Below are 22,554 nucleotides of genomic sequence, written 5' to 3' on the forward strand. Positions count from 1 at the left end.
CAGTTGACAGCTCTAAATTAAGAGCAGGGTGTGATTTACAGTTTTGAATTTCTCTCCTGGGAGTCTGGACTCTTGGGTTCCCTGTAATTGTATCCACATTCCCCTGTCTCATGACCTTAGATGAGAACACACCTTTGTTGTGCCTGTTCCTCCTCTGATTAGATGGGATTCCCTGCCCCACCCCAGCCAGGAGAGAGCCTTTAATTCTTATGCAGATGTAAGGATAGTTAGAGCAGCTGTGTCATACGTTTAAAAATAACCTAAAAATCAAAATGCTGAATCCTTAAATCTAGAGGAGGGGTTATTTGCTTTATTATTTCAGGGTTCCTATAAATACTGAGCTCCCATAAGAGTTTGAGTTGAATTTTCTTTACACAATTCTGCTTATTTATGATCTTCAAGGCATTGAGCTTTCTCTGTACAGCTATAAATCAAAATACATCTGAAGCTAAACCATAGCATTTGTTGCAGTTGCTGCTAATGTTACTTTATAACTGTTCTGTAAATATTTTGCCTCAGGAAGTAATAATAATACTTTTTATTACTATGTAGTCTTCCTCTTTGACTAAAATTTTGGATTGTTTTTGTTGTTGACATAAACATATATTAACTTCTCAAAAAGACTTAAGTTCTCAGGCTCGAAGTATGGGTTCACTGTTTCAGGATACTTACCGAAGAAGGCAGATGCAGCGCACGATTACTCGGCAGATGTCCTTTGATCTTACAAAACTGCTGGTTACAGAGGACTGGTTCAGTGACATAAGTCCTCAGACCATGAGAAGATTACTTAATATTGTTTCTGTGACAGGTGAATTTTGTTTTCTTACTGTTGTATGGTAGATAATAAGTTTTAACATTAACAAAGCAATTCAATTTCAGAAACAAAAGGATGTACTGGGTTTATATGTTTACACTGCTGAATACCAGTTTTATTTGCATTAAGTGTGTCTAATAAAACCAATATTAGCTTTGACAATGAAAATCAACTACCAGTTGTCTACTGTTATTTTAAAACTTGATGATTTAAAAATTTTTAAATTTCATCTCAGCTTTAATTTTTCTCTTTGTATAATTATAATTTTATGCTAATTTGTATAACTGAGTATAATTAATTTATAATTTAAAATGTTGAAATTCAGATTTTACATGCTGCTCTTTCTTTCTTTCTTTTTTTTTTTTTTTAAACATCTTTATTGAAGTATAATTGCCTTACAATGGTGTGTTAGCTTCTGCCTTATAACAAAGTTAATCAGTTATACATATACAATATGTTCCCATATCTCTTCCCTCTTGCATCTCCCTCCCTCCCACCCTCCCCATCCCACCCCTCTAGGTGGTCACAAAGCACCGAGCTGATCTCCCTGTGCTATGCGGCTGCTTCCCACTAGCTAGCTATTTTACATTTGGTAGTGTATATATGTCCATGACACTCTCTCACCCTGTCACAACTCACCCCACCCCCTCCCCATATCCTCAAGTCCATTCTCTAGTAGGTCTGTGTCTTTATTCCCGTCTTGCCACTAGGTTCTTCATGGCTTTTTTTTCCCTTAGATTCCGTATATATGTGTTAGCATACTGTATTTGTTTTTCTCTTTCTGACTTACTTCACTCTGTATGACAGACTCTAACTCCATCCACCTCATTACAAATACCTCCATTTCATTTCTTTTTATGGCTGAGTAATATTCCATTGTATATATGTGCCACATCTTCTTTATCCATTCATCTGTCGATGGACATTTAGGTTGCTTCCATGTCCTGGCTATTGTAAATAGAGCTGCAATGAACATTTTGGTACATGACTCTTTTTGACCTATGGTTTTCTCAGGGTATATGCCCAGTAGTGGGATTGCTGGGTCGTATGGTAGTTCTATTTGTAGTTTTTTAAGGAACCTCCATACTGTTCTCCATAGTGGCTGTATCAATTTACATTCCCACCAACAGTGCAAGAGAGTTCCCTTTCCTCCACACCCTCTCCAGCATTTATTGTTTCTAGATTTTTTGATGATGGCCATTCTGACCGGTGTGAGATGATATCTCATTGTAGTTTTGATTTGCATTTCTCTAATGATTAATGATGTTGAGCATTCTTTCATGTGTCTGTTGGCCATCTGTATATCTTCTTTGGAGAAATGTCTATTTAGGTCTTCTGCCCATTTTTGGATTGGGTTGTTTGTTTTTTTGTTATTGAGCTGCATGAGCTGCTTGTAAATCTTGGAGATTAATCCTTTGTCAGTTGCTTCATTTGCAAGTATTTTCTCCCATTCTGATGGTTGTCTTTTGGTCTTGTTTATGGTTTCCTTTGCTGTGCAAAAGCTTTTAAGTTTCATTAGGTCCCATTTGTTGACTTGTGTTCTTATTTCCATTTCTCTGGGAGCTGGGTCAAAAAGAATCTTGCTGTGATGTATGTCATAGAGTGTTCTGCCTATGTTTTCCTCTAAGAGTTCGATAGTGTCTGGTCTTACACTTAGGTCTTTAATCCATTTTGAGTTTATTTTTGTGCATGGTGTCAGGGAGTGTTCTAATTTCATACTTTTACATGTACCTGTCCAATTTTCCCAGCACCACTTATTGAAGAGGCTGTCTTTTCTCCACTGTATATGCTTGCCTCCTTTATCAAAGATAAGGTGACCATATGTGCGTGGGTTTATCTCTGGGCTTTCTATCCTGTTCCATTGATCTATATTTCTGTTTTTATGCCAGTACCAAACTGTCTTGATTACTGTAGCTTTGTAATATAGTCTGAAGTCAGGGAGCCTGATTCCCCCAGCTCCATTTTTCGTTCTCAAGATTGCTTTGGCTATTCGGGGTCTTTTGTGTTTTCCATACAAATTGTGAAATTTTTTGTTCTAGTTCTGTGAAAAATGCCAGTGGTAGTTTGATAGGGATTGCATTGAATCTGTAGATTGCTTTGGGTAGTAGACTCATTTTCACAATGTTGATTCTTCCAATCCAGGAACATGGTATATCTTTCCATCTATTTGTATCATCTTTAATTTCTTTCATCAGTGTCTTATAATTTTCTGCATACAGGTCTTTTGTCTCCTTAGGTAGGTTTATTCCTAGATATTTTATTCTTTTTGTTGCAGTGGTAAACGGGAGTGTTTTCTTAATTTCACTTTCAGATTTTTCGTCATTAGTGTATAGAAATGCAAGAGATTTCTGTGCATTAATTTTGTATCCTGCTACTTTACCAAATTCATTAATTAGCTCTAGGAGTTTTCTGGTAGCATCTTTAGGATTCTCTATGTATAGTATCATGTCATCTGCAAACAGTGACAGCTTTACTTCTTCTTTTCCGATTTGGATTCCTTTTATTTCTTTGTCTTCTCTGATTGCTGTGGCTAACACTTCCAAAACTATGTTGAATAATAGTGGTGAGAGTGGGCAACCTTGTCTTGTTCCTGATCTTAGTGGAAATGGTTTCAGTTTTTCACCATTGAGGACAATGTTGGCTGTGGGTTTGTCATATATGGCCTTTATTATGTTGAGGAAAGTTCCCTCTATGCCTACTTTCTGCAGGACTTTTATCATAAATGGGTGTTGAATTTTGTCGAAAGCTTTCTCTGCATCTATTGAGATGATCATATGGTTTTTCTCCTTCAATTTGTTAATATGGTGTATCACATTGATTGATTTACGTATATTGAAGAATCCTTGCATTCCTGGGATAAACCCCACTTGATCATGGTGTATGATCCTTTTAATGTGCTGTTGGATTCTGTTTGCGAGTATTTTGTTGAGGATTTTTGCATCTATGTTCATCAGTGATATTGGCCTGTAGTTTTCTTTCTTTGTGACATCTTTGTCTGGTTTTGGTATCAGGGTGATGGTGGCCTCGTAGAATGAGTTTGGGAGTGTTCCTCCCTCTGCAATATTTTGGAAGAGTTTGAGAAGGATAGGTGTTAGCTCTTCTCTAAATGTTTGATAGAATTCACCTGTGAAGCCATCTGGTCCTGGGCTTTTGTTTGTTGGAAGGTTTTTAATCACAGTTTCAATTTCAGTGCTTGTGATTGGTCTGTTCATATTTTCTCTTTCTTCCTGGTTCAGTCTCGGCAGTTTGTGCATTTCTAAGAATCTGTCCATTTCTTCCAGGTTGTCCATTTTATTGGCGTAGAGTTGCTTGTAGTAATCTCTCATGATCTTTTGTATTTCTGCAGTGTCAGTGGTTACTTCTCCTTTTTCATTTCTAATTCTATTGATTTGAGTCTTCTCCCTTTTTCTCTTGATGAGTCTGGCTAATGGTTTATCAATTTTGTTTATCTTCTCAAAGAACCAGCTTTTAGTTTTATTGATTTTTGCTATTGTTTCCTTCATTTCTTTTTCATTTATTTCTGACCTGATCTTTATGATTTCTTTCCTTCTGCTGGCTTTGGGGTTTTTTTGTGCTTCTTTCTCTAATTGCTTTAGGTGCAAGGTTAGGTTGTTTATTCGAGATGTTTCCTGTTTCTTGAGGTAGGCTTGTATTGCTATAAACTTCCCTCTTAGCACTGCTTTTGCTGCGTCCCATAGGTTTTGGGTCGTCGTATCTCCATTGTCATTTGTTTCTAGGTATTTTTTGATTTCCCCTTTGATTTCTTCAGTGATCACTTCATTATTAAGTAGTGTATTGTGTAGCCTCCATGTGTTTGTATTTTTTACAGATCTTTTCCTGTAATTGATATCTAGTCTCATAGCGTTGTGGTCGGAAAAGATACTTGATACGATTTCAATTTTCTTAAATTTACCAAGGCTTGGTTTGTGACCCAAGATATGATCTATCCTGGAGAATGTTCCGTGCGCACTTGAGAAAAATGTGTATTCTGTTGTTTTTGGGTGGAATGTCCTATAAATATCAATTAAGTCCATCTTGTTTAATGTATCATTTAAAGCTTGTGTTTCCTTATTTATTTTCATTTTGGATGATCTGTCCATTGGTGAAAGTGGGGTGTTAAAGTCCCCTACTATGATTGTGTTACTGTCAATTTCCCCTTTTATGGCTGTTAGTATTTGCCTTATGTATTGAGGTGCTCCTATGTTGGGTGCATAAATATTTACAATTGTTATACCTTCCTCTTGGATCGATCCCTTGATCATTATATAGTGTCCTTCTTTGTCTCTTATAATATTCTTTATTTTAAAGTCTATTTTGTCTGATATAAGAATTGCTACTCCAGCTTTCTTTTGATTTCCATTTGCATGGAATATCTTTTTCCATCCCCTCACTTTCAGTCTGTATGTGTCTCTAGGTCTGAAGTGGGTCTCTTGTAGACAGCATATATATGGGTCTTGTTTTTGTATCCATTCAGCCAGTCTGTGTCTTTTGGTGGGAGCATTTAATCCATTTACATTCAAGGTAATTATCGATATGTATGTTCCTATTCCCATTTTCTTAAATGTTTTGGGTTTGTTATTGTAGGTGTTTTCCTTCTCTTGTGTTTCCTGCCTAGAGAAGTTCCTTTAGCATTTGTTGTAAAGCTGGTTTTGTGGTGCTGAACTCTCTCAGCTTTTGCTTGTCTGTAAAGGTTTTAATTTCTCCATCAAATCTGAATGAGATCCTTGCTGGGTAGAGTAACCTTGGTTGTAGGTTTTTCTCCTTCATCACTTTAAGTATATCCTGCCACTCCCTTCTGGCTTGCAGAGTTTCTGCTGAAAGATCAGATGTTAACCTTATGGGGATTCCCTTGTGTGTTATTTGTTGTTTTTCCCTTGCTGCTTTTAATATGTTTTCTTTATATTTAATTTTTGACAGTTTGATTAATATGTGTCTTGGCGTGTTTCTCCTTGGGTTTATCCTGTATGGGACTCTCTGTGCTTCCTGGACTTGATTAACTATTTCCTTTCCCATATTAGGGAAGTTTTCAACTATAATCTCTTCAAATATTTTCTCAGTCCCTTTCTTTTTCTCTTCTTCTTCTGGGACCCCTATAATTCGAATGTTGGTGCGTTTAATGTTGTCCCAGAGGTCTCTGAGACTGTCCTCAGTTCTTTTCATTCTTTTTTCTTTATCCTGCTCTGCAGTAGTTATTTCCACCATTTTATCTTCCAGGTCACTTATCCTTTCTTCTGCCTCAGTTATTCTGCTATTGATCCCATCTAGAGTATTTTTAATTTCATTTATTGTGTTTTTCATCGTTGCTTGGTTCCTCTTTAGTTCTTCTATGTCCTTGTTAAATGTTTCTTGCATTTTGTCTATTTTATTTCCAAGATTTTGGATCATCCTTACTATCATTATTCTGAATTCTTTTTCAGGTAGACTACCTATTTCCTCTTCATTTGTTAGGTCTGGTGTGTTTTGACCCTGCTCCTTCATCTGCTGTGTGTTTTTCTGTCGTCTCATTTTGCTTATCTTACTGTGTTTGGGGTCTCCTTTTCACAGGCTGCAGGTTCGTAGTTCCCGTTGTTTTTGGTATCTGCCCCCAGTGGGTAAGGTTGGTTCAGTGGGTTGTGTAGGCTTCCTGGTGGAGGGGACTATTGCCTGTGTTCTGGTGGATGAGGTTGAATCTTGTCTTTCTGGTGGGCACGTCCACGTCTGGTGGTGTGTTTTGGGATGTCTGTGGCCTTATGATTTTAGGCAGCCTCCCTGCTAATGGATGGGGCTGTGTTCCTGTCTTGCTACTTGTTTGGCATAGGGTGTCCAGCCCTGTAGCTTGCTGGTCGTTGAGTGAAGCTGGGTCTTGATGTTGAGATGGAGATCTCTGAGAGATTTTTGCCGTTTGGTATTACGTGGAGCTGGTAGGTCTCTTGTGGACCAGTGTCCTGAAGTTGGCTCTCCCACCTCAGAGGCACAGCCCTGATGCCTGGCTGGAGCACCAAGAGCCTTTCATCCACACAGCTCAGAATATAAGGGAGAAAAAAATAGAAAGATAAAAAGAGGATAAAATAAAATAAAGCTATTATAATAAAAAATAAGAAAAAAAATTATTAAGAGTAAATGTATTCAGAAAAAAATTTTTTTTTAATTTTTAGAAACAGATTTATTAATTTTTTATAGTAAAAAATAAGAAAAAGATTTTTAAGAAAAAAATTTAAGAAAAAAAAATTTTAATTTTTTAAAATATGAAAAAACTTATTAAAAAATTTTTTAATTTCTAAAAATAGAAAATACGGAAAAAATTATTAAGAAAATATATATTAGGAAAAAAAATTTTTTTTAAGTAAAAAAAAAAAAAAAAAAAAAAATGGACGGACCTAACCCTAGGACTGATGGTGAAAGCAAAGCTATACAGACAAAATCTCACCCAGAAGCATACACATATACACTCACAAAAAAAGGAAAAGGGGAAATTAATATATCCTGCTCCTAAAGTCCACCTTTTGAATTTGGGATGATTCGTTGTCTATTCAGGTATTCAACAGATGCAGGCACATCAAGTTGTTTGTGGAGCTTTAATCAGCTGCTTCTGAGGCTGCTGGGGGAGATTTCCCTTTCTCTTCTTTGTTCGTACAGCTCCCAGCGTTCAGCTTTGGATTTGGACCCGCCTCTGTATGTACGTTGCCTGAGGGTGTCCGTTCCCCGCCCAGACAGAACGGGGTTAAAGGAGCAGCTGCTTCGGGGGCTCTGGCTCACTCAGGCCGGGGGAGGGAGCGGTACGGAGGAGGCGGGGCGAGCCTGCGGCGTCAGAGGCCGGCGTGACGTTGCAGCAGCCTGAGGCGCGCCGTGTGTTCTCCCGGGGAAGTTGTCCCTGGATCACGGGAGCCTGGCAGTGGCGAGCTGCACCGGCTCCCGGGAGGGGCGGTGTGGGGAGTGACCTGTGCTCGCACACAGGCTTCTTGGTGGCGGCAGCAGCAGCCTTAGCGTTTCCTACCAGTCTCTGGGGTCCGCGCTGTTAGCCGCGGCTCGCGCCCGCCTCTGGAGTTCGTCTAGGTGGCGCTCTGAATCCCCTCTCCTTGCGCGCCGCGAAACAAAGAGGCAAGAAAAAGTCTCTTGCCTCTTCAGCGGCTGCAGACCTCCTCTCCGGCTCCCTCCCGGCTCGCCGCGGCACGCCCACCCCTTCAGGCTGTGTTCACGCTGCCAACCCCAGTCCTCTCCCTGCGATCCTACCGAAGCCCGCACCTCAGCTCCCAGCCCTGCCTGCCCCAGCGGGTGAGCAGACAAGCCTCTCGGGCTGGTGAGCGCTGCTCGGCGCTGAGCCTCTGTGCGGGAATCTCTCCGTTTTTCCCTCTGCGCCCCTGTTGCTGTGGGATCCGCGCTGATAGCCGCGGCTCGCACCCGTCTCTGGATTTCGTTTAGGCAGCGCTCTGAATCCCCTCTCCTTGCGCGCCGCGAAACAAAGAGGCAAGAAAAAGTCTCTTGCCTCTTCGGCAGCTGCAGACTTTTTCCCGGACTCCCTCCCGGCTCGCACCAAAGCCCGAGCCTCAGCTCCCAGCCCCCGCCCGCCCCGGCGAGTGAGCAGACAAGCCTCTCGTGCTGGTGAGTGCTGGTTGGCGCCGAGCCTCTGTGCGGGAGTCTCTCCGCTTTGCCCTCTGCACCCCTGTGGCTGCGCTCTACTCCGCGGCTCCGAAGCTTCCCCCCTCTGCCACCCGCAGTCTCTGCCCGCAAAGGGGCTTCCTAGTGCCTGGAAACCTTTCCTCCTTCACGGCTCCCTCCCACTGGCGCAGGACCCGTCCCTATTCTTTTGTCTCTGTTATTTCTTTTTTCTTTTACCCTACCCAAGTACGTGGGGATTTTCTTGCCTTTTGGGAGGTCTGACGTCTTCTGCCAGCGTTCAGTGGGTGTTCTGTAGGAGCAGTTCCACGTGTAGATGTATTTCTGCTGTATCTGTGGGAAGGAAGGTGATCTCCGCGTCTTACTCTTCCGCCATCTTGCCCCTCTTATCCATGCTGCTCTTTCTGTTTTCAAATGATATATATTTTTTTCTTTTTTTATCGTGTTAAGTGAAATACACATAAAAATTTATCATCTTAACCATTTTTAAGGGTACAGTTCACATAGCTGTGTAGCCGTCACTACCATCCATCTCCATAACTCTTCATCTTGTAAAACTGAAACTCTGTACTCATCCTCCCGCTCCTCTCCCCCGAGCCCCTGGCAACCACCATTACACTTTGTCTCTGTGATTTTGGCTACTCTAAATACCTCATATAGTTGGAATCATACAATATTTGTCTTTCTGTGACTGGCTTATTTCATTTAGCATAATTTTATCAAGGTTCACCCATGTTGTAGCATATTTCAGAATTTTCTTCCTTTTTAAGGCTAATATCCTACCATATGTATGTACCAAGTTTTGCTTATCCATTGCTAACATTATGGACATGTGGGTTGGACATGTGGGTTGTTTCCATGTTTTTAGCTGTTGTGAATAATGCTGCTATAACACGGGTGTTCAAATATGTTTTGGAGACAGTGCTTTCAATTCTTTTTTGGTATATACCCAGAAGTGGAATTGCTGGGTCACATGGTATTTCTATTTTAAATTTTTGGTGGAACCTCCATACTTTTTTCCATAGTAAAAAAAGTTTTTCCCACCAACAGTAAACAAGCAATTTTTCTACATCCTCTCCAACCTTGTTGTTTTCTGGTTTTTTGATAGTAGCAATCCCAGTGGGTGTGAGGTGGTATCCCATTGTAGTTTTGACTTGCATTTCCCTAATGATTAGTGATGTTGAGCATCTTTTCATGTGCTTATTGGCCATTAATATATCTTCTTTGGAGAAATGTCTGTTCAAGTCCTTTGCCAATTTTTGAGTCGGACTTTTTTTGCTGTTGTTGTTGAGTTTTAGGAGTTCTCTGTATATTCTGGATATTAATCCCTTTTCAGATATATGATTTTCAAATATTTTCTCCCATTCCATGGGTTGCCTTTTTATTCTACAGATAGTGTCTTTTGATATACAAAATTTTAAATTTTTATTAATTTCAGTTCGTCTGTTTTTTTCTTCTGTTACCTGTGCTTTTGGTGTCATGTCAAGAAATCATTGCCAAATCCAATATCATGAAGTTTTTATCCTATGTTTTCTAATGCTTTAAGTCTTAAATTTAGGTCCTTGAACCATTTTGAGTTAATTTTTATATATGGTGTTAGGTAAGTTCAACTTCATTATTTTGCATATGGATATCCAGTTTTCCAAGCATCATTTATTGAAAAGACTGTCCTTTCCCCATTGAATGGTCTTGGCACCCTTGTCAAAAATCATCTGACCATATATGTGAGGATTTATTTCTGGGTTCACTATTCTGTTCTGTTGGTCTGTATGTCTGCATTTTGCCAATATCACACTGTTTTGATTACTGTAACTTTGTAGTAAGTTTTGAAATCAGGAAGTGTGATTCCTCCAATTTTGTTCTTCTTTTTCAGGGATGTTTTAGTTATTCAGGGTCCCTTGAGATTCCATGTGAATTTTAGGATGGGTTTTTCTATTTATGCAGAAAATATCATTGGGATTTTGACAGGGTTACATTGAATCTGTAGATTGCTTTGGCTAATATTGACATTTTAACAATATTAAGTCTTCCAATCCATGAACATAAGATGTCTTAATTAGCTTATATTTTAAAATGTTGCAATTCAGATTTTCTATACTTCTATTTTAGTTTTCAAGTGATATTTTAAATAAAAATATTGACAAGAAAATTAAGGATTATTGCCTTGTGACTGAATTCCTTGCATGGAATTCTGCTCTCCACCATGTTAATGCTTACTTATAAATATAAATATTTGTAAAATATATATTTCTTTCTTTGCATGATATTGAATGGTACTTTGTAATATTGACCAGTGTTAACTCTCTTATGATAGTTACACTGAAATTTGTTTTTATACTAATGTTGGGTGCATGCTATGGAACTATATTGCAACTGAGGTTGTATCAAGTATATTCATAATTTTTTGATAACTAAATTCCTTTAAGTGAGGTCACAGACCTCATTATACTTGATTATGTTCTACAATGGAAATGTTTTAGTATATTATCAGTAATACTTATGTAGTCATTTAACAAATATATAGTGAGTGTCTAGATATGCTAGGTATTGGTCTAAGCATTGTGGAGATAAGCAGTGAACAAGATAAAATTCTTACCCTTTGGGGGAAAACAGATGTAAAGTCATGTAATGATAAATGCCATAAAACCTCATCTTCCCTTACCATTTAGCATTGGAATGCCCTTGGCTCAGTCCTTGATTCTTCTCTTTCTGTCTAAACCAGATGTACCATCTTTATGCTGAAGACTCTCAAATACATATCTTCACCCCTGTTGCTTTCCAGTTGCCTAATTGATACCTGATGATGTCTGATATACGTCTTACACTTAACATGTCCAAAAATGAACTTTAGATCCTGTGACACAAACTTAATCTACCCATAGTTTACCTTCTGAGTTAGTGCCACTCCTATTCCATTTCCTTGGAAAAAGAGGTCTTGATATCTTTCTTTCATATATCTTCTCCAGTCTGCATTAAATTCTTTTGCTCTGTCTTCAGACTATATCCAGAATCTGACCACTTCTTCCCATTTCTAGCATACTACCCTTATTCAACGCACCGTTATGTCTCATCTGTATTAGTTATAGCAATAGCCTTCTGACAGGTCTCCCTGCTCCTATCTTTTCTCTACAGTCTATTCTCCATGTGGCAGCCACAGAGATCCTTTAAAAATAGAAGCCAGTCATGCTGTGCTTCTGCTAAAAGCTCTATTATGTGCCCCTATTTTACTGAAAATAAAAATCTAAGTCCTTACAGTTTCTTACAAGCCGTTTGATCTGTCTCTCTCCACCCCTTTCCCTACCTCTGACCTCATCTACTTTCCTCCTCCAGCCCTTACCAACCTCTTTGCTGTTCCCTGAAAACGTCAGGCATGATCCTGCCTAAGGGCTTTTGCACTTGCTATTTCTTCTGTCTGTAAGGATCTTTCTTTGGAGAGATGCATAATGGCTTTTTTCACCTTCTTTTAATTCTTTGCTTAATTATCAGCCTTTCAATGAGACCATCCCTCTGTTATCTTATATAAAGTTACACCTCCCTATTTCGTACTCCTTTCTTCCCTACTTCATTTTACTCCATAGAATCGATCACCTTCTAACACATGAACATACTTACTTATTTTGTTTTTTGTCTGTCTCCCCTCAGTAGAATGTTAGACCCACATGGCCAAGATTTTTGTCTGTATTATTTTCTCTTTCCTCCATACCCAGGACAGTGTCTGGGACACTGTTGTTGAATGAGTTTGAGACCTGAAGTGGAAACCAAACTTTACAAATAACTTGAGAAAAGCATTCTAAGCAGAAGGAACAGCAAGTGTAAATGCTCTGAGGTGGGATCCCAACTCTGAGGCCAGTCTGGTTGGAGTTTGGGGAGCAGACGGGAGAGTAGTGGGAAGTGATGTCAGAGAAATAGCCAGTGGCCAGTTCATTGTGGGCCTTACAAGCCCCATATCCATGGTAAGGACTTTGTATTATGTTTAGACATCTTTAGGCCCTCTAAAGATGAGCAAGGAAATATCATTTAACAGCTGATATTTAGATACACATTAAAAAAATAATGATGTTTACACATTTTGGAGTAGAACCAAAGTTTTTTCCTAAAGCCTTGTTTTAAATGTAAGAATTTCTCTAGTATTAGTCTTTGACTATAAACAGTCTTTCTAGATTGTTACATCAGAAATATTTTTGTTTCATCAAATATAGCTCTGCCTGAAAATGAAAGATTCTAGGTAAGTTTTTCATTTTATGAAAGCATCTTAATGCTGTTAGTTTCATTGCTTAAATATAAAAGTGTTATGTTGAAAATAACCTACAGATTTAAACTTTTGTATTTTAATGGATTTTTGATAGTTTTCATGATAAATTTTTCACTCAGTTAGCTACCATTAGTTAGATGTATATAGGGAAATACATTTTATTTATTTGAATAGATAAGTAATTTATTTAGTTAGAATTTGAAGACAAAAGACTTGAATTTGAGCCCTGGGCATGTTGATTAGCCTCTGGTACCTCTCATTCTCTTATATGTAAAAATGTATAATGTTATCTGTTGAACACTATGCAAATGGTTGCTGCTATTAGGAAAGGTATATAATGGATGGAACTAATATCAGAAAATAATTTGGGACTTTAGTATATAAAGTATTGGTGAGTAGTTAGTTAAGTGGTTTCCTACTTTAAAATTGTGCTTTATTTTATCAAATGTGCTTTATTTAAAATTAGTTTTATTGGATTATTTTGGAGGATAATATTAAAAGATAACCGTAGACACATCCATTGAGCAAAATTTTTTCCCACTACTGCTTTTTTTTTTTTTTAAATAAATTTATTTATTTATTTTTGGCTGCATTGGGTCTTCTTTGCTTCGCGCGGGCTTTCTCTGGTTGCTGCGAGCGGGGGCTGCTCTTCATTGCAATGCGTGGGCTTCTCATTGTGGTGGCTTCTCTTGTTGCGGAGCACGGGCTCTAGACGCGTGGGCTTCAGTAGTTGTGGCACACAGGCTCAGTAGTTGTGGCTCGCGGGCTCTAGAGCGCAGGCTCAGTAGTTGTGGTGCACGGGCTTAGTTGCTCCGTGGTATGCGGGATCTTCCCAGACCAGGGCTCAAACCCGTATCCACTGCATTGGCAGGCAGATTCTTAACCACTGCGCCACCAGGGAAGCCCCCGCTACTGCTTTATTTCTTAACTATTGTATGCTAGAACACTTCAAATACTTAACGTTATTTTTATTCACTCATACTTTTAAAATAGTTTTTCAGTTCTCTGTATCTGCTAGTTTCATAAATTCATGACTGCATTTGCTGTTCCCTTTGTTTGACTGCCCTAACTTTCTCCTCTTGCCTCAGCCCTTCCTCATCAGATTGACTCGTACTCATCTTGCATAGCTTAGTTCTAGGGGTTACTTTCTTAAGGAAACCTTCCCGTAACTGCTGCTTCTGGATTTGGGGTGCATTTTTTATTTTCTCACAACAATATGTGTGTATCTCCAGTAGAGTCTTATCTGTTAGGATTGTAATTGTTTTCTTATCTATCCATCTTTTCCAGTACACTCTTGAGTTCTTTTAGGGTGGGGAGTAAGCCTTCTATGTCTGTCATCAGTAACTAACATACTGAATGAGTGAGTTTTAAAAACTCAATAGAGCAACTGTAGTTAGATTTGAAGCCTTCATTGCCTTCCCACAAATGTTTGGGGGATCAAGCCTAATCATTATGGGATGAAAATTAGTTCACATATTGTTTTAACCCATGTCTCCAATTCAATTCTAAAAGTTTTTTTCACCAGTTTTTTCGTCTTTTAAAGTTCAAGAAGTATGTTGTCAATGTTGCAAGCACATTTTAATGCCTTGCTTCTAGTTGCCTAGTTTTTTAAACTTTTAGTTCTGTGTTAACCTGTTTATACTCTACTGAGGGTAGGTCTCCTCTCGTCACAATTTGTGATTAAGTCATTTCATGATTTTTGTTTGATTTATTTGGCCCACTGGAGTGTAAGCTTCATGAAGGCTGGGATCATATCTCTTTTGTTAAGCATTAGTATCATATATCCATATATTGTGTTAGTATCATATATCCATATATTGTGATACTTCAGTGAGTTTTTGTAGCTTTCAAATGCATGTGACCATAGCTCGCTTGGATTGAAGGTAAGGACCTTGTCAGTGATTTAGCAGACCAGATCCCATTTTCTAGGGAAAAAAGAATCCGGTGATGATAATGTGGTTTGCCCATAAAAGCAGATTTGCTGAGGGAATGAGGGTCTGAGGATATGGGAAGAACTGGATGGGGGAATTACAAATCTACATCTATTAGTGGTAAGGAAAGGGATGATTCATATTTGAACCAAAACAAATAGATATCTTAGTCTAGATAATGATGAAATAAAACTGACAATGTTTAAAAGTAAAAAGCAATGATATCAGCAGTTGGGAATCCCAATGAGATCAAGGAAAAATTGATGCAGCAATGAAACAAATCATCTGTTCTGAAAGTTCAAGGATTGCAAGTGTCCTAATGTAGGCATGCCCAATGGTAGAACACTGAATTAGAGTCCTAAGAAACCCCGGTGATAGACAGGATTTTTAAAATATATGTAAACAAATTTTAGAAACATATTATTATTCACTTGATAGATTACTTACATAAGCCACCCTTAGTACATAAAAATGAAAGTGTATGGGGTTGTACATTTACCCATAATAAAAAGAGTGGACTAGCATATTTGGATTTGTTCAAGGTCCATAGGAGGATGGGGCTCATCATGGGTGCATTGATGTTCTGCTGTATGATTGTGGGTAGGGTGGAGACTGTCTCACATGCCATCCTGAAAGATTTTTGCCTGCATAAATGTCATCAAAGCAGTGTATAGCACCAATGGCAAATCACAAAAAAATTACTTTAGAATTAAACAGAGTTGTGTTTAAGCCATATCCACATAAATACTAGGTTTCAGTTTGTAGTGTAAATTAAATGGCAAATTTTAAAACATTTAAAGTTGAATTATTTTTGAATATACAGAATATTTGGCTTAACATTACATGCCTATTAATTTAAAACATTTTTTGTATTCCTTAAAGGGCGATTACTGAGAGCCAATCAGATAAGTTTCAACTGGGACAGGCTTGCTAGCTGGATCAACCTTACTGAGCAGTGGCCATACCGAACTTCATGGCTCATATTATATTTGGAAGAGACTGAAGGTATTCCAGATCAAATGACATTGAAAACCATCTATGAAAGGTACTTTATCTGACCTCTTTATATTTAAATTTATCCTAGACTGAGTTGACTTTTCAGAAGAAAGTTAATGCATATAAAGCAAAATGAATACAAAATGTATAAAATGTAGAGTTCTGGGTTCAACTAATCATTCTCATTAATTCCGTTACAATTTAGAGTTATGTTAGTACAGGTATATATCCCATTATGTAAAATTTACAGCTTTATTTGTCTATATTCTTCCTTTCTCAATGTAACCTATATGATGAAAAACGTTTCATAGTTCTGTTAGCTCTGTGTTATTTATATATACAAAATGCAAACCTTAAAACATTATTATTTCTATTTTATTTTTTATTCTAAGTGTCTTTATAGAATATTAAGGAGGTTACATTTTCCAAATCATTAGTGCAGGTATATTCACAGCTTTATATCTGGAGGATTTGGGGAACTGTGAATACTGGCTGGAAAGCATTCTTTGCATTAAACAATAAAGGATTTATAAAATATATGAACAATTTATTGTTCTTTTATAGAACAATAAATTGTTCTATAAAACAATAAAAAGAACAATTTATTTTTCTTTTATAGTCAGTCATTTGAAGTACTTTTTAAATCTACCTCTGGTAAAGAAATTGATTAATTTTTTCTGGAAAGACATACAGTTAATGCTCAGTGAAATGTCAAGCATGTCAAGTTTTAAGAGTTTGACTTTCTTGTCAAATAAACAAATAAAATTATAATCCTTTTTGTTTACCAGAATACTTAATACCTTCAAAGTTTTCAATTACAACTCTAAATAAAAATACCTCTTAGAAAAAATATAATACAAGGGAACTATACTATTGTATAAAACTTGGTATAATTGAAACTATTATTTTGAACATGTAAATGTAATATTAAATCTAACGAACCATTCAGTGTAGAGTTTATACATTAAAACTTTTAAGATTCCAAGTAATTTTTCTTAGAGTATTGTCAGCATGTGGCTTTCATTATTTTCCAATCCCCATTTTTCATGTATATATTTTATCTAATATTTTCTAGGTGAATAACTGATTTTAGAATATAGAGGCTGGTTGTAGTGTTAGTCTGCAGACTTGAGCTCTTGTAGGTTTTGCTGTTTAATTTGTGCTAAATTAAACAGATTGAATTCTGTGAGCTGTGTCAAGTAGGTGCTCTCGTAGATGGCAGCGACACACAACTACCATGGGCCTGTGGAGCAGTGTCACTGATTGCATCTGCTCTTTGATGTTTTAGAAATCATCTTTTTATTATAAGATACATGACTGGTTTTTCCCTTGGTTGTGCAGTAAAATATTATTTCATGAATAAACGTTTGCATCATAGCATAGGTGCTGTATAATAATGAATGTTTGCTAGATGAGCACAGTTTTTGGTTTGATACACATAGGACTCAAGTCAGTCTCTTCACCTTCCTTTAACTGAATATAATGCTTAGAAGTTTATTGTGTCTCAGGAGTCCAGGAACATTGATCAGTTTCTCACATGTTAAGGACTGTGTGCTTAGGGTTTCCAGCACTGGGCCCTCTGCATGTTCTGTGAAGAGGGTGAGTAATTGGTGAAAGAGGGTCTGTGTCCTCAGGAAATAGAAGCAGAAGAGATGTGAAAATAAAAAGTTTTTAAAGCTCTCAAAAATATTCATAATTGAATTCAATCAAAAAAAATCTATTAAGTGTCTGCTACTTGGGGGCCCTGCTCCTGATGCTGGAGGTACAAAGGCGACCAGGTAAATATATGTTTACTTTTTGATCCTATAATCTCACGTGTAGAAATTTAAACACACACCTCCACAGTTATAAAACTGGTTATACAGGGTTGTTTATTGTGACCTTATCTGTAGCAGCATAAGTTAAATGCACATTTATAGGAACATTGGTTGGATAAATTATGGCACAGCTACCATAATAGAGTACCTTGTAGCTGTAGAAAATGAGAAAAAACTATGATTTGATATGGAGGAATTTTCAGGATATATTAGTAAGTGAAAAATGTAAAGTGCAAAAGAGTATATAACATGTTTCTGTTTGTATAAGAAAGAAGGGGGAATAAGAACATCTGTATATACATATGTAGGTATGTATTATTTTTCATGAAAATATAAAACAAACCCATGGGAAGGGTAAGCCAGAAACTAATAAAAATGTTTACCTAAAGAAGATGCTTAGATGGGGAATGAAATATCTCTGAATGTACATTTTTATGTAGTTTGCCTTTTGTATCATAATCGAGAAACAAAAAGGATGGGAAAAGCAAACCCTAATATTGAATACAAACAGAAAGAAATGATCCTAATGGTACATGAAATTGAAAATATAACCACACAGAAAAAAATTAATTCAAACACCTTTGAACTCAGTTCTCTGATTCTTTATTCTTAGTATAATATACTGAAGACAAAATTAACTGCAGAGAAATCTTGAGCTTAGTAGGTTTGTTGTTGATAATAGTATTCGTATTATACTCCTGAAATCCTTTTGAATGTATCATAGGATAGAGTAAAAAATGAATTAATAGATATTTTTGGAAGCTGGTGTTTTCCCTATGGGAGAAGGGAGATACAAATATTGAATGGAAGAAATTAGGAAGAGCACTATGGTAGTAGACTGGATTTGGAGATATTAAATATTAACTCATAATTTAAAATGAGGTTTCCTCTAGTTTTGCCCACCAAAAGGGAGCAAAAATACCCCCAAATTGTGAGCACATCTGGTGCCTAGATCTTGGTTTCTGATTGGGACTCCTTGGAGAAATGGCTAATTCCAGGTCTAAGGCAGGGAAAGCTCAAGGGGAGCCTGCACTGTAATGTGCCAGAAATCAAGGAAGGAACTGTTCAAAGACAGTGAGGTCTGCACAGAAGGGCACAGGACTTAGCTTGAAGGAGCACCTTTCAAACTTGGGCCCGGGGCTTCCCTGGTGGCGCAGTGGTTGGGGGTCTGCCTGCTAATGCAGGGGACACGGGTTCGCGCCCTGGTCTGGGAAGATCCCACATGCCGCGGAGCGACTAGGCCCGTGAGCCACAATTACTGAGCCTGCGCGTCCGGAGCCTGTGCTCCGCAACAAGAGAGGCTGCGATAGTGAGAGGCCCGCGCACCGCGATGAAGAGTGGCCCCCGCTTGCCGCAACTAGAGAAAGCCCTCGCACAGAAACGAAGACCCAACACAGCCAAAAATAAATAAATAAATAAATTAATTAAAAAAAAAAAACAAAACAAAAAACTTGGGCCCATTTGAGAATCACAAAGAAAAATGATGGTAATTGATTATAACTTATCAACAAAAGAAATCCAATGAGTCCATAGTAATACTTAGAAGAGAGGAAAAAGGAATAATTCTTTGTTTTAGGAGAATGCCAGCAGATAAGTGTAGAAGGAATGAATGAAATAGAAAAATTATCATTTTTTTAAATCCCCAGTATGATAATTGATTCAAGCAAGGATCATTGGTGGTTGCAGAAACCACTGGAGGAAAGTTGTTGGGGAACAGGAGGCGCACATGGTCTCAAAATATCACTCCCCAGGTTACATATAATTACAGAGAAGACATGCCCTTGCAGTGGAGAGATCTGGCTGTCACCACATTTTTAATCAAATAGTCAAGCCTGACATCATTAATGGGATGCATAGCATCATATGCCACTAGATAAAATGCGGTAGAAGGTACCACATCACCTTCCTGGTACAGTTGCCAGCCGTGTTGTACTATGATTCTAATTCTGAGGAAGCAGCCAGATGAATCCGGAATGTGGAACATTCTACAAGACAACTGGCTTGAATTCCATATTGGTGACTGGGGGAGACTGAAGAGATAGATCCCACAGCCAAAATGCAGTGTGTGAGCTGTGATAGGGATCTGTATCAGAAGAAAAGCAGGGCACTGAAAGGCATTTGGCGGGCAACTGGGGAGTAAGAATTTTTGAATTAATGTTAATTTCCTTAGGCATGGTAAGGGTATTTGAGGGAGGTTCATGCTGAAGTATTTAGGTGTGAAATACACTTTCAGATGGTTTGGCAAAAGGAAGGTGCATGTATGTGTGTGTAGATGTGCATATGTCTGTAAGTATACCTATGTATATGTTATGTGGATGTGTATACATGTACATATATAAGGGGAGGAGGGAGATAGCAGGTGTATCGAGACATTATGTTGACAGTTTGTGAATCTAGGTGAGGTGTGTTTGGGAGTTGGTTGTCCTGTTCTTTCAGCTTTTCTGTGAGTTAAAAAGAAATTTTAAAGCAGTGGAAAAGCACAGTAAATGATTAAAATATAGGACGATAAATGCTATGATTTGAGCAAATAAAAAGAGAGGAGGGATACAAATATGAAGTACCTGGTTCTTATTAAGAAATTTTCCTCTTCCCATTCCTTTTGTTCTCCATAGTGATTGTTCAGTAAATATTTGTTGCTTTGTTAAGATTTTTACTTAAGGACATAGTTTACATTAAATGAATCTAAGAACTGTATTCCTTAGTGCACTTATGTGATTTTAGTAACCTTTACACACATGCCACGTGTAATTGAAAATCATTATGTATATATACATAGCGCTATTGAAAGCTTTAAAAAAAAAAAAACCTACCATTTTGTTTCATGGTGGCAGGATGAATCACAAACCATGCTTTATTGATTGATTGATTCTAATGTTAGAATCAGCTGGTACCTCTAAAAGGCATGGAGCAAGTGGATGCAGATGGTGCAGTGTTCATTAGTATTTTAAGACCTGCAATCCACAAATGCCAAGAAGTCAAGTTAGCCAGTTCTGATCCTGTAGGAAGTAAGATGGACAGTCCATCAATGAGGTCAAGTATGATTAGAATCTGCAACTCTTGGGTTAATGAGCTATTCAGGTGAAAAATCATATATATTTAAAAAAATTTTTTTAAATGCACAGTGTCTAATTTCTTGGCAGAAAATTTATCTTATTTCTTCTGCATGTTGTCAAACTATATAGAAAATATTGAGCATGTTTTTATGAAAATGAGCTTTTAACTTATCATTGGCAGTAATTTAAATTAGAAAGTCATGGTTTTGTAGTTTTCTAGTTACTTTTTTGCTGAGATGGTCGCTGGAAGACAAAAGATATAAAAAGGATGAAGAGTATTTCAGTCTCATTTTAGATATTATCATTTGAATAAAACATATCTTCCTGAAATCTTGTCTCTTTTCTTAAAGAAACCAAGATGAATAGGTGTGAGACCTAAATGGCTTTCCTTGATTTTTGTTTATCCATTCTAGTTAATTTTCTTCATTTAATGTGTATTTAGTGTGAGTTCTTACTATGGGTCAGGGCTTAGATTGTTGTCCTTTGTGCTTTCATGCGTTCCAGGGGCTGGCTGAGGAGGTGGGGTACATAGAGAGACAACTATACAAAGCATCTTAGGCCCTTGAGCAACTTACACACATATCTACACACACATACATACACTTTCCTTTTGCCAAACCATCCAAAAGTGTATCTCACACCTAAATACTTCAGCATGAATCTCCCCAAAACAGCATTACCACACACACACACACACACACACACACACACACACTTTTTTTTTTCCTAGACCATTAGAGGGTGTATTACATACAACATATCTTTTGTCCCCAAATACTCAAGTGTTGAGGAACTTATATTCTGATTGAAGGTAAAACATACATATTTGAAACCACTGGAGGAAAGTAAAAATGTGATGGCTAAAACAGCCAATTAACAGGTTTTTATCAATATCAGGCTAAAACATTGCCTTCTGGATGATAGAAAACTTTTCTGGTTAAAACTACTGTTATTTGCTAATAGGCAATTACTTGACCTTTTAAAACTTTCACCCTAATTTCCAGCATTTGAGCCTCAAGCTTATATGACTTCCTAATATTCAAGGAAACTTTCAAAAATTTATATTTTTAATTAATTAAAATATATCTTACAGACAAAAGAGAATGTATCACCTGTAGTTTAAAGATAATAGTAATTTTTCACCCTGTTCATTAATATATCAGTAGAACATTTGTCAAAGAAATGCTTTTGGGGGGGTATTTTTAATCATATAATAAAAATAGCTTGGAGTAAATTTTTGTAGGGGGAATATTTTATTTTGTTCAAATAAATATAGACTGTTATATATTAGAGGTATAATGAGGTAATGGGAACTTTGTTTTGCCATTAAGTTAATCTCTTATTTTGGACTTCAGCTCTTGGTGGGCCTGCCATCCATGAATGGGCTGGATTCAGGGTGATTTTGAGATGCCTTTTTTTTTTAAAGAAATAATTGTGTCCTATATGCCTGCAAATACTTACAAAGACTGCTTTGTAGCTAGTCTAAGGAAGAGAAAAAAGACGATGTAGTAAGAATCTGAGAATTCATTAAGGAATTGACAAAGTAATTTAAGATGATTTCTTAATGAAAAACTATAGGAAGCCAATTTGATCAACATATTGAAAAATCGTATATTGGAATATGTTAGAATAACTTAGATGACTGTTTCTAGCTAACCATAGTTGAGTTCTTTGATGCTATTGCTTGTCATTTGAATAATAAAAAGTGTTATTTACAACAGACAAAAAGCAGCAGTATATAATTGATATTCATTTATTTTATTAAAGAAATCTGATTTGGTGAAAACAATCAGAAAATAGTATTTTTAACACTAGTAAAATTTTTTTAATCCATAAAAAGCCTCATTTATTTTTATAGCAATTTGATGACACATCTGCTTGCTTTATTCAGCTGAAAAAGAAAATGTTGGTTCTTGGTGTTTGGTAAAATTGCTTTGTTAAATTATTTTCTAAATTGTTCAACTTTTAACAAATGACATTTGATACTAACACTGGAAAGCAATTTCAGCTAATTAAGTAGATCCCTCTGTAAACCATTGGAACATTAAGATGACATACTGTTCATTCAAGATTATTTTAATTGGTACAATTATTGTAA

The 22,554-nt window shown here is 37.1% G+C and overlaps 1 protein-coding gene across 11 annotated transcripts in view; it reads left to right on the top strand.

Moving 5' to 3' along the window:
• KIDINS220 (kinase D interacting substrate 220) overlaps window positions 1–22,554 on the top strand; it is a 108,496-nt gene that overhangs the window by 44,221 nt on the left and 41,721 nt on the right. For all 11 annotated transcript variants that reach the window (XM_059942268.1, XM_059942267.1, XM_059942276.1 and 8 more), the window contains exons 21-22: window positions 664–808; window positions 15,473–15,635. In XM_059942268.1, coding sequence (XP_059798251.1) covers window positions 664–808; window positions 15,473–15,635 — 308 coding nt within the window. The remainder of the gene's footprint in view (window positions 1–663; window positions 809–15,472; window positions 15,636–22,554) is intronic.

This window comes from Balaenoptera ricei, chromosome 13 (assembly GCF_028023285.1).
Source record: "Balaenoptera ricei isolate mBalRic1 chromosome 13, mBalRic1.hap2, whole genome shotgun sequence".
Taxonomy (NCBI): domain Eukaryota; kingdom Metazoa; phylum Chordata; class Mammalia; order Artiodactyla; family Balaenopteridae; genus Balaenoptera; species Balaenoptera ricei.